The sequence below is a fragment of the Prinia subflava genome, chromosome 19 (assembly GCF_021018805.1).
Source record: "Prinia subflava isolate CZ2003 ecotype Zambia chromosome 19, Cam_Psub_1.2, whole genome shotgun sequence".
Lineage (NCBI taxonomy): Eukaryota > Metazoa > Chordata > Aves > Passeriformes > Cisticolidae > Prinia > Prinia subflava.
This window is the reverse complement of record NC_086265.1, coordinates 87,997-101,115: the sequence shown is the minus strand read 5'-3', so window position 1 is coordinate 101,115 and position 13,119 is coordinate 87,997. Positions and strand designations below refer to the sequence as shown.

General features: G+C 37.1%; 1 protein-coding gene across 3 annotated transcripts in view; it reads left to right on the top strand.

The window, feature by feature from the left end:
• The window catches only part of SFSWAP (splicing factor SWAP), a 35,410-nt gene extending 23,184 nt beyond the window's left edge, over window positions 1-12,226 (top strand). For 2 of the 3 annotated variants that reach the window (XM_063415499.1, XM_063415500.1), the window contains 5 exons: window positions 3,158-3,423; window positions 7,747-7,872; window positions 10,602-10,772; window positions 11,347-11,419; window positions 11,813-12,226. In XM_063415499.1, the coding sequence (XP_063271569.1) occupies window positions 3,158-3,423; window positions 7,747-7,872; window positions 10,602-10,772; window positions 11,347-11,419; window positions 11,813-11,878 (702 nt within the window). In that variant the 3' untranslated portion in view covers window positions 11,879-12,226. Of the gene's footprint in view, window positions 1-3,157; window positions 3,424-6,693; window positions 6,850-7,746; window positions 7,873-10,601; window positions 10,773-11,346; window positions 11,420-11,812 lie in introns of all 3 variants that reach the window. The other variant, XM_063415501.1, reaches the window with a different exon arrangement.
• The last annotated feature ends 893 nt before the right edge of the window (window positions 12,227-13,119 follow it).

Genomic DNA, 13,119 nt, shown 5'->3' with positions numbered 1-13,119 from the left:
TTCTAAATAGAAGTAACTGCTTGCTTTGTTCCACAGAGCGATGAATATGCAAATAATACACTTCCATTGCTGGTAGACAGTTGCTGATTAATTCTCAGTCAGGGAATACTTCACCATAAGCTTTGGGGAACCTGGAGTAAAACAGATGGTGAAAAAGAATCTGGAGTATTTTTGGATTTTAGTAAAGTAAAAGAATTGTTGATTAACTCCTTACCATTCTGACATTCTTCACTCTTTGCAGTTTTGATCTAACATAGGATTCCAATTGCTGTAAAAGAAGTATAAGCTGTTTGTAATGTTATTGATAATGTCCTTTGCCGGTTGATTTTGTTTGAGCCAGACACAGCACTAGTGGTTTGTTCTGTTGCAGTAAGCACGTTCTGGTTCATTTCTAATTTTGACTTTGTGTATTGAGTAAGTAGTGTAACCCCAGAATAACTAATGTGTATTCTGGGCTCATGAATATTGCAAATATGCAAATGAACTGAAGTACTCATTTCTGTTCTGATATGGCTATAAATTCTCCCTATTTACAGAGCTCTTTCCTAATCCATTCCTGCTAAACAAGAGTTGTTGAATCATGTTTTGGCATTACGTTCGTCAGATTTGCTTCAGTCATGCAAATAAAATGCTGAAGAACAACTCTGCCAGAGAATTTGTCTGACAGTGTAGCATTTAGTAAAGGCCAAAAAAATGTCCTTGTTACCCAAAACAGACAAAGAAGTGAGATTCAGTGAATGCTATCTGAATGTTTGCAGTTTAACTTCTTAGAAGAGCTCTCAGACAATGTAAATCTCTAATCCCTTGAGCTGAATAGTAAAATTCATCAGGTAACAAGTTTGTTTCCATGCTCTCCGAAACTGTTTTACTGGCCTGCATATTGGCAGAGCCTGATCAGTTGAAGCAGAGTTCTTTGTAATCTCCCAGTTCTGTGCTTACTGTGATTTATTTTATTTTATTTTATTTTATTTTATTTTATTTTATTTTATTTTATTTTATTTTATTTTATTTTATTTTATTTTATTTTATTTTATTTTATTTTATTTTATTTTATTTTATTTTATTTTATTTTATTTTATTTTATTTTATTTTATTTTATTTTATTATTATTTTCTGCATTCATGCCTCCAGTTTTGGTTCCCATTACCTTATTTTCCAAGACAGTTTATTTGTTTCCAAGTATTTGTACACCTAGAAATTTTATTTGTGGCCTAGCAATTTGCTGACTGCTTTCACTGAGCTCTGTGTTCTGCTTGGTGGTGAATGAAGTCGTTTTGCTGGTGCTGTTTTTCTTAAAGGCAACTGGAGTTGCCACTGAGGGAAGTGATTGTCATAAGGACATGACATCTGTCACCAGAGCATCTGGGCACGGTGGTGGATGGGTGGGTGACTTTTCCCTGTGTGTTACCTGTTGTATTTCATTGAAGAACCTGCATATTTCATCTGGGAGTAGCTAAAGTGACTTCTGTGTGCCTCTCCAAATGTGGTTCATCAGTAGCCTGAAGCAGTAGTGATTCGATCCACCAGGCAGCCAGCCTGCATCTGTGCTTCCCAGAGAACTGGGCAGCACTGTCACTCCTTGGTGTCAGCTTCCTGAAAGTCAAGGAGAAGAGCCCAGTGTCAGCAGAGGATGCTTTTGGTGGAAGCACAGTTGGTCTTGGCATTGTGTGGTTCTTTGTTCAGGTGGCTAAGAGAATCTCGACATGTGAGCTAAAAGTATTAACTTCCTTCTTGGCAGTGATAGGAGAGCTTGTGTTTTATGTGGCCAAATGAACCTGAGCAGTGAAACCATTGGGTTTTTCTTCTCTCTCTGATTTTCCTCTTAACACTACTTTGCCTACAGCTTTTTCGTTTCAAGCTATTAGAGGTGTCTACTTCAGGGCAGACTGAGCTATTCCATATTCAGTAGTGTTCAAAGCAAAGGCTCAGGTACTGTATAAAGAGATGAATAATGTTGTCAAAGGAACAAAAGTCAACTCTGGTGGCATCTTCGGAAACTGGAGATGCAGTGTCTGTGAGGTGTCCGCAGTTACACATGGAGTTTGTGAAATTGGAAATAGGCCTCTGGTAAACCAGTCACTCAAATGATCATGCTGTAAAATGTTTATAATCTTTGAAGCAAGCTCCTTGAGTACTGCTTTGCTGCTGGTTTTGTAAATATTGTGATAGCAGTTATCAGTTAAAGCATGAAAAAGTGTCATGTGTCTTAACTTGAAGCAGAGCTGCCTTTTTGATTATTCAAATGTGATTAGTTACTCTATGTATTCATGGTAGGAGAAGGGTAAAAAGAAGGGGAAAGATCACCTGTTTCTGATTTGGTTATTTCAGGTTTTAATGTATTAATTTTTATTCCCATCATGGTAAGTATCCTTGTATCAAACAGTGAAGGTGTCAGAGGAGGTGGAGCAGAAGTGTGAAGGAACTGATTTCTCCAGTTGCCTCGAAATGGCAGCTGGGGGACTGACAAGCTTTGAAATGAGGAGCATATCTATAGTACCTAACTTGAATTATTCTAAAGAAGGCATTGAGCAGAATTCTCTGGAACTCAAGCTGATAATTTGAAAACGTTGTGGTATGATTTTGTTTAATCTCCTTCAGCTGGAATTATTCACTGAACATTACTTGTGTATGGACCTGTTCTGTCTTTGAGATTAATAAATTTTGTGATCTTCCCAATCCTTTACATTTAAAACATTTATTTTGTGAAGTTCGGACATAATTTCTATCAGCACTAATTTATTTTGCAGTTTTTTGTGAAGTTGTCATCCGAACAGCACAGTTCGTGGAGAGGAATGACACTGAAGCTTAGCTTTGAATGTCAGTAGTTTGTGATTGTATTTCCAGGTTTTAAGTAAAACGTGTAAATATACTAAAAGATACCTGATAGTACCCATTTTTTTAGAACACATTTCTTCTAAAAACTAAAGATGAAAACATCAGAACTATGTCCTGATTAAGCTGACATTTCGCATGCATATACTAACTTGCATGTGTATCTTTGGGGAACTGTACAGGCCTCCATTAAGTTTTGCTGGATGCCTGTGTTTGAAGAGGTCAGTCTTACTTCTGCACACTTTACGTAATCCCAATGCAGCGCTAACTAACTTTGACTAACTTTGGAAGCTGAACACTGTTCTTTGTTTATCTTTGATTTCAGAGTGTCAGTAGTATACCATGTCCTGTGACTCCAGTCAGAACTTTACCCACCTTAGAAGTTAAACAAGCAGAAAGGCCTTCAAGCAGAAGCAGAGATCCTCCTAGGGATGAAGAAAAGGAAAAGAAAAGGAAAAAACACAAGAAAAGATCGCGGTCAAGATCTCGATCACCGTTCAAGTATCATTCATCATCTAAGTCCAGGTCTAGATCACATTCAAAAGCAAAACACTCACTTCCCACTGCCTATAGGACTGTCAGGCATTCAAGGTGGGTATGGAAATCAAACATATTCTTTAGCGTTCTATATGGGTTAACATCTGTTAAAACATCTTTGCACTTCTTCCATTACATGGGTGTTTTTATACCCATTACAGAGGTTACTGTCACCTTGAAGGCAGTATGTAGCATATCCAGATCAAATGTGGCAGGTCTTTTGAAAATCATTTCAGTGAAATAATGAATCATTAGTTTCTGATTACATAGTGCAAAACTTTCACCAGTCAATGCTTTTTCTTGATATTCTTTGAAATACCTAGTGATAATATGTAGGAATGTGATGATAGCAGGAAGAGAACTTGCTAATAAATCTGTGGCTGTTACTGGAGCAAAGTAACTTAGGCAATATTCAGATAAGAAACAGAGGTAGAGAACTACGTGGTTGAGCAGCAAAGCTTAGAAGAAAACAAAGCAGTTGAGTGACAAGTGAAAAAATATGATGGATTAAATGCAGGAGAGGTATAACAGGAATCCAAGAAGAGTAAAAACAGGTGAAAGACCACAGAGGAATGTAGCCCAGTGCTGTTAACTCTGTACTTAATTATTAATGAGATTAAATACACCATGCTAATTATCCCAGCTGTAAGATGATGTATGTTGTGCTTTACTGATACCGTTAATTCCATCAAAGATGGAATATTTGGATATTTGGGTCTAGGCACCTTCCAAGTTTACCGTCTGTAAAATTTGTCATATCTGAATGCTCTGCCGCAGTGGTGCTACTGTGGTCAGTAGAGGAAGGGCTTTGAGGGTACGTTCTGTGGATCAGGCTGCAGAGCAGTGTAGCTACTGAAGTGGCTTGTAGTTGAAGCAAATTGTGCATATAAATACTGCCATAGCTGTACAAGTATGTGATGCATGTGACCATACACTGCTTCTTCTTTGTGTCTCTGCCTACGGCTCATGCCTGAAAAGAGCTTCTAGCCCCTGATGACAGTGTGCCAAAACTTCTTCAAGTTTATTTGTGCTTTTTTGTTTAATGAAGTGTCTTAACTACACTAACAGGAGTGTTAACATGTTACTGGTTTATACTTGATTTTTGAGTTTAAGAACAATACTTTGCTGCAGAAATCTCTTCTATTCAGAGATGCCAAGAATTAAATGGGCTCCACTTGGACTGAAACAATCGGTCTGACAAGCTGCTTATTTGATGACCCTTGGCAGTAAGTTGTCATGACCAAAAGTCATCAAGAATAGGTATCTACAAGAGTTAATCTGTGTTTGCTGTCTTGAGTTTGTCTCCTGGCACAAATCAAATGACAAGCACATAACAGCATGAAAATCATGGATCACCACAACACCTGATTAAATCTGGTTAGATATTTCCTTGATGAGCTGTTGAAATCTAAAACCTCAGAAGTCAAATAAGCTTGATGCTGGCTGGCTGAATTTTAAAATTATGCAGAAAAAGAGCACCAGATTTTGCACTGAAAACATTTTGCATGTTTCAGCTTCACAAAAGTTAGAGCTGAACAGGAAAGGCCTTGTACAAGAAATGGTGATGATTGAAAGGTGCTTTATTGAAGGTGTTTGCTATGCCTTAACATACTGTGCTTGCAAAGTTAGAGCTCTTGCTTCTGAAACAGACGAATTGTAGAATAATCAAGAGCAAGAGGCTGATTCATAACTCTGTCAGATACTGATGTGTTTTGATTCTCAGATGTTTAGGCAAAAATAGTACCTTGCCTTTGTAATTGCCAAAAAAAGGCAAGTGTTGTTGCCTAGCTAGAAGGTATTACTGGGTTTTGTCTTTCTTTTTATTATTATTATTTGTTTGTATTTTAGTGTTGTTTCAGATAAAATCATTTCAGTGCATTGTGTTGCTTCATTCAGAGCTTGGCAAGTTTCACCTCTCTTTGCTCATCAGTTTTCCCTAGAACAGTATTCTTCAGCTTCACTTAGAACAGTGTTTTTTCCTAGCTTCCCCAAGCACTGGATATTACAGCTTCCAGCTAAATGAATAGTTACGTAAAGAGCCATACCCTCCTGGAATAAAGTGTAAACTCTTTCTGGATGTTAATGTGTTCATTTTGCATTAACTGGTAAACACGTAGAGACAGTCACTACTGTGTGGACTGTGATGCTAAATTACTTTGGAACAGCCCTATTTTGAGTGTGCACTATTTGAATGCTCCAGTCTGGTGGTGTATTGTTGCCTTATTTTAATCTGTTCAAAATGTAGATTAAAAATCACCTTTACCATATAACTTATTGTAACAATTGTGTTAATGGGGAGTAAAATGTGGGAAGTGTAGATAAACATCAAAATTTGCAGTAACATTCTTTGCTCTTTATTCAAGGAATCTTCAGGATACTTTGCAAGGTCTTCCTTTTTGGTTTGTCACCTTACTCTTTTTTCCCAAAATGCATATTGTGCTTAGAAGTTCCACAAGTGAACTTTGCAGTGTACTTCTCTGTATATCATTTTACATCAGTTGCTTATCATTTATTTTTGTGTTGTTAGAGGTTTAGAGGCTCTGCTGCATTTAAGAATAGTCTTTGGTGATAAGATATGATTTTGATACTGTTGTATTTTTTATGTTTTCTTATGCATCTTCAGCAGTAATAAACTTGGAAAGTTCTGTTCCAATAGCATGAGGTTGATTCAGAGCATGTTTTGCATATTTATTTCTCTGGTTAACAACCAAACCTATTTTAAAGAAACAAGTTATTAACAGGTTACTTTGCAGTAAGTTTGGATAGGGTGCACCTGTGTGAGACTTTGTGTGACAATTTTTGCCTCAGCTGTTCTTTGCTAAAAAAGATTGTTTGGAGGTGGGGTTTTTTCTCCTCCAAAAGTGATTTTCTTATTGCTGAGGCAGTGTCTAGTCACATAATTGTAATTCCAGTTTTGTAATGAGACATGCCAAGCTTCATAACCCTTTGAACTTTTGGGACCTTTCTAAGCATAAGTCATAAAGGAATAAAGTGCCTTCTGGAATTACAGTCTAATGGAGGTTACAATTTGATATATTGCAGTAAAACTGATTTGCTGTTTTTTAATTGTTTGAAGCAAATGGCCAAAGTTCTTAATATTTGATGATTGGAAGAATGCTGTAGAACAATAAGTGTCAGTTCATAAAAATGAAGCTAATGTCTTTTTCTTTCTGATTGTTTGGACTTTTTTTAGGCTGGCCCATACAGGCGTGTTTCACTAAGGTTCAGCTTTTGGTTAAGGGACTAAGCCTTTTCAGGATTCTAGTTAATACCAAAACTAGGACATTTTAGTCTGAATGTGAAGTGTGTGCCTCCATATCACAGACTCACAGCATCCACAGCGACACTGAGCATGGAGCCGAGTCTGAGCAGCTCATCAGTGGCAGCAGCAACAGAGTGGAAAAATTATCAGGCAGCTTGGGCAATGAAAAGATTTGACTGCTGGAGCTCTTTTGAGGGAAATCCTGGTAAAATGTCAAGGTGTCTGACTGAACCCAAGTTTTATAATCTCTTGGTTTTTCCTTTTTTTTAATCCTTCTGAATGGCTTGATAAAGATCAGATTTTTAAGTGTCAAATCAGTTAATTTGTATCAATTATCTGCCATTGTGATGCTTTCTTTTCAGTTGGGCTTTTTTGTTGTAGGTGTAACAGAAATGGCTCAGGACTTCGTAGGTGTGTATATATTATCTATATTGTGTGAACCTGAAGATCTCTGATCTTAACTGGGCGTGCTTTTTATTTTCCCTTCTTGGTCTCCTTCTCACTTTTCTAGGAAAGAAATATTTCAAGTCAAAGTGCTAGTGCCAAACAACACTGATAATGGGTTGTTGGTCACTTAACACTGGTGAAAATATTGGCTGTGCTAGGATTATTCTGCACCATCCCGTACATTTCCTGGACTTGTCAGATAGGCACTGCATCAAGAACGTGTATTTATCTCTGTGAGAGAACAGTTTTAAAAGCACACCACTAATTTGGGAAGACAAGGTCAGGCCTGCCAATCCCAGGCTTTGCACAAACTGGATTTCTGCATACCAGATTTAGTAAACTATGTTGCCACAAAAGACTAAAAAGAAATTTTTTCCATCAAATAATACAGAAGTTGTCATAGCAGGAAAGACCAAAAAATAATTCCTGTTTTTAGCCCCCTATTGGGAGTGAAAAGCAATGGATAACTTCATCTCCAGTGTCTTGGATAGGCAAGAAATTTTTACGTAGCTGACAAGTCTTGGAGCCTAAATGTACCGTGTTGGTATAAAATAGGTGTTTGAAAGATGGTGTGTTTCTATTTGGTGAAACACAATTCCACAATTCCAAGTAAAAGTTTTGAAATAAGTAACAAAAAGCAAACTTTTGGATATTTTTTCTCTGCTCAGGTCACGATCAAGGTCTCCGCGGAGAAGGGCTCACAGCCCCGAGCGGCGGAGAGACGAGAGGAGCGTTCCCACAGCGTATCGCATCAGCAACAGCCCCGGCAACAGCCGCAAACGGCCCCGCTCCAAGTAAGGGCCCTGCACGGCGCGGGCTGGGCTCCTGTCAGAGTTCATGCCTGATGGCTTGTACACTCCGTGGCTAGAACTTAAGATTTGTATATTCTGGAGATTCATTTTGATAGAAAAATATTTTTTTCAGGGTAAAAAAAAATAATGGATGCACTTGTTGTCCTTCCCTGTTCTTGCATATGTTTGAACAGCAGCTGCCCAGTCAGATGGGTGGATGTTGATACACTGCTGTCTGCTGGCCATGAGAGTTCAGATTTCACTGGGAGTTTCATATTTCCTTCTTGTTGGGTTGTTTTCTTACGCTGTGCTTGTGCAAGCTGTATGACCTCTGCACAGGTCATAGTGCAACTATGATGTCAACTTCCTCAACATTGCATCATATTTGCATAAATAAGGGCAACTCTGATTTAGCAAACGGGTATTTGGCAGTTATTTTACTGGCAGACTGGAATGCGAAGTTTGAATCAGGTTGTCATCTTGAGAGCACCCTGCATATAATATCTCTTGAACTATTATAATCAAAATGGCATTTAGTCTTCAATTTCTTTCTGTGTATATCTTGTGGAATAAGAAAGAAAGAGATCATTTTCAGCTTCATGAAAAAAATTCTGTTGTTTCATATGACAATATCTCTTGATAGCCTGTAATTAATTGATGTGTGGCAGGTATAATTAAGAACTTCCTAAGCACACTTCAACTGATTTAGTTTCTAACATTTGTCAAATGAAGATAATAGAGGCTCCTGTGGAATTCATGCAAATTTGGTTAAGCAGAAAAGATGTGAAAGCTTAAAATGTTTGTTTTCCTATAAATGCACAAAAGAATCATTTTTCACATCCCCATGCTGTTTTTAATGCTGCATTGGTGTGTCTGCCACTTGACCATTCAGCATTTTAAAATAAAGTATTTTTAGAATTGTGCCACTCCAAGTTGTAAATTATAATGGCAATTGTGAAACAAACTACATTCCTCTGGGAATAATATTGCTTATATAGGTCAAAATTTTAAACTGTTACGCCTCAAACGGGAAAGCAGAAAGTGGCACAATAAAATATGGCAATAAGTACAGAAGATGTAGACTGAAAGAGTATTGTAGTTAAACATAGATAAGGATATTTTGCAGCTCTGATTGCAGAAATTAAATCAAAAACTCTTTCAGCCCTGATGTGTTAAATTTTCAAGCAAAAACGTGATGGACCAGTTTCTGTGTTCAATTAGGGAACAGATTCTTCATCATTCAGCTGTTATCTTTGTTTATCATAATCTGAGATGAAAAATAGTGAACAAGCTTAGAGTAAAATACTTCTCTTGCATGGCAAATGTTTGCCAAGATTTTCAAGATTTAAATATGAAATCTGTTCACAGCTTGGTTTCATGATGATGTTTTAAGAAATTAAGCAATTAAAGTACATAGCTAGTCAAGGAATAACTGACTTTGTAGCCGATGGGTTTGTGTAGTCATGAAAATGTTAAAGGCTGTGGGGCTTTTTGTCTGCCACTTAATCATGATTTATGCAAGAAAAGTGTAAGGAAGTTTTCCAATTTTAAGTCTTGAATGTTAAATTCTATATAAAAATGTGGGGTAAACTCTAAGCATCAGAGCTGTATGCTATTTATATGGAAATTCAATGCGATACAGCATAGCACCTTTTAAAGTAGAAAATTCCCATGAAAAATCAAAGTAAAGGAAAGAATAATGTGATATTTAAAAGGTGGCTAAAAGTTTTAGTGTTTTAAGATGTTCTAGAAGTTTCAACAGCATTCTTCTGAAGAGATTTCTAGGAGTGCGTACTAGAGAGATGCCTACAATGAGGTATTGCCCATCTCTAATTAAGGCATCACTAGTTATTCTAATTATAGTTATATCAATACTAGTATGTAAATCATACAGACATAAGTTCATAACCAGGTAAAAAAATTTGATAGTTTCATCTTTAATATATTACTAATTGAGTTCTCTTTGAGCTTAATATTGTCTATGAGGTGACTATCTCTGTTCCCTTCTGTCAGTAATGAACACATCGGGTACCCCAAAGTCCCTCGTTTCAGCTTTCATTCTGACAAACATTTGTGAATCTAATTTCCAGGTCGCAAAGAGTTTGCACTTAGGTACACTGCTAGATCCAGATTAGTCTTAGTGCAATACAACAGCTCATTTAAAATTTTGATCCTGCGGTTTGTTGTATTGCAGGTTGGATCACAAGGAAAGAGGTTTTTCTTTTAAAAAACAAACAAACTGTGGATTTGCCTTGTAGATATTTTACATAGCCATAATTCCATGTTTTGTTTGTTTTATGAGCTAGGAAAATTGTCAGGAATATAAACTCTTATATTTCTTATTGCATTCTAAGTGTCTGATGTTGTTTGGGAAGGAACTTCCCTCTAGCAAAGTTATTCTGCAAATCTCCGATGAAAGGCTTTTTGTTGTCATCCTGCAAACTTGTTAAACACTTGCAAATAATTGCTGTGCACCCGTGAAGATTCTCACAGCATTCCAAGTGAGAACCTCAGGAGCCAGTAGTTGCGTAATGTAATATATTAAAAAGAGCTTCTGAGAAAGTATTTTGTACAACCGTAAATGTGTTGGGTAAGACTAATGCATGCTGAATGCACGAGAAACATCCTGTGGAAGAGGGTACATAAGCTTTCAGAAGTGTGAAAAGTAACTTCAGCTTAGCTGGTGTAATACTGCTTTAAATATTCTTCAATAAAATATTTTCTTCTCACAGAAGTCCCCATGAAAAGAAGAAGAAGAGGCGGTCTAGATCACGTACTAAATCCAGAGCTAGGTCTCCCTCACCATCCATGTCACCAGGCAAACCATCCACACACAAAAATTCTGTACATTCAACTAGTGTCTCTCCTGTGGAGAGCAGGGAATCCAGCCAGGAACGCTCCAGGTACCGTGCTCTGTTACTGTCCTACTGCAGTGCTGCTGCTCTGGGCTCTCAGGGTGGCTGTGACCAGAGTGGGATGAGGAACCCTGTGTGCGTGCAATGTGTGCTTATCAAAAGTAAAAGTCACTGGCAGCACAGCACTGTCCACATCCGTCTGATGAAGGTGTTGGATCTCCTTTGCTTTCTGGAGTAAACATCTCAACCTACTCTAACAGGAAAACTGGTGCAGAAAATTCTGCAAAGTATTTCTCAGTTGGAAATTGGAAGCTTTTATGAAATGGGGTAATTCTTTGAAGTAGAACTTTAATAGAGTGATCTGAATTGTAACATGTGTCAAGATGCATGATTAAGTTATTTCTAGAATATAGAACAGTCCTGTTAAAAATTCTCAGGCTGCTGTTCAGATTTGTCTGAGCAGTTGTAGAAGTGATTTTTCTGACCCTGACTTACATCCTCTAGTTGACTGAGACAACTGTTGACTAACATATGAGAGACATGTTCAATAAAACCCAAATCAAGATGGTGAGTGAAATGCATTTTCAAAACTTCTACTATAAATTTCTAATTTTATTTTTAGGGGAGTTTCTCAGGAAAAAGATGGCCAAATCTCTTCAGCAATTGTTTCATCAGTGCAGAGCAAAATCACTCAGGTAAAAATAGGCAAATTCAGAATATGTTTCCTAATTAAATATGTCCAGCATATTGTTTTCTTCTTTTACCACCATTTCTTTAAAGATACGGTCATAGTTTTTTCATGTCAGTTGATGTGATTTCTGTACTTTGTTGTATACAAACTGCTTAAAATATTTATGCAGAGGACTTCATTGCATTTTGGTTAAACCAGACTTCAGTTTCTCTCACAGGAACTTTCTCCAAATTATTTGACTCATTTAGCCTAGGAACAAACATTTGATGTCATGACTCCAGGTATCCCTTGTGACTGGAATGCACACTAACCCTTTCATGCGGGTCTTTGCAGTTAGGTGTTTTAGCTTTATTCAAAGCTCAGACATGTCTGATCATTTTCCTTTTATTTTCTACAGGATCTTATGGCCAAAGTGAGAGCAATGCTTGCAGCTTCCAAAAACATCCAAACCAGTGCCTCCTGAGACCTGCTGGATCTGACCATCAAGAAATTGTGTGAAAAGGACGGTTGGAAAAGAACTGCCTCATCTCAAATGTACAGCTGAGCTTGGCTCACTTGGTTCACAACTCGCCTAATTTACCAGAACTCAAGAAGCTAAAACCTATCTTTCTGTACAGAAGCATCTCCTTGAAATTTCATTAAATTTTTTCAGCCAGAATATCTTTGAAAAGTTTTTGGGTTTTGTAAATTGATTTTTTGACTAATTCTTCAATAACATTTTATGATCAGCAGTCTAAATGTGTATATTTGTAAATACTATGTTTCTGTGAAAAGTATTACACAATAATAAAGAAGGAAACATCTTTCATTAGCTAGAGTTTTTGTGGAGTCCTTAATTGTTTGCAGTTGGGTTTTGTTACAAATTAATGGGTTATTTGTTTATTATTTTCTGCTTTTTGACAACTGTCTTGCCGGCTGACCACCTTAAGCTGAGAAACACTGTTTATCTTCATGCACAGGATGATCTCAGAAGAATGCTTGTTTACGTGGATGTCAGTAGTAGACAGTTTTTGAACAAGGGATGTGTTTTTCTATCCATGAGTTAGAAAGATCTGAGAGCCTTCATGTGAAGAGTTGACCCTTTAAAGTCAATAACTAATGGTGAGTAGCCCCATTGTCTTAGTGTACCTTGTTCTCTCTACTTAGCTACAGAAAAGAGGATATTTTTGGACATTCATCAGGCATCCTGTATAGAAATCCAGCATTTTTCTGATTTAACATCTTTCATACAGGTACCCGAAAAAGATAGTTACGAACTTGTGTTTTACTGACATAGACCTATTAACTTTTTTTCAGAAAGTTTGTGGCCTCAGAAAAAATTGCACATTTGTTTGTTATGCATTCTTTGTTCTACACTGAGACTATTTTAATGTTTTACTTTAAATGCTTTTAAAATGAGTACAAAAAATGTGTGGGTTTTTACCAAAGTCTGCTTTAACAATGAGAGGATTTTGTAGTGGTTGGTTATATTCAAAGGTGCCCTTACTGGGAATTACCTAATTCCATAAAGAATGGGATCATGGCTTTTACTGATTCCTGAAAGTCTGTGATCTATAGTCAGAAAGATTGTGGGTTTAGTGGCTCAGGGTCCTGATTTTCTCAGATTTCGTGAAGAGCAGGCAGAGGTTGGCAATGGATTAGAGAAACTAAAGTTCACACTTCCTCATAGACCAGTTGGTAGATTATTTCTATAGAATGACACAG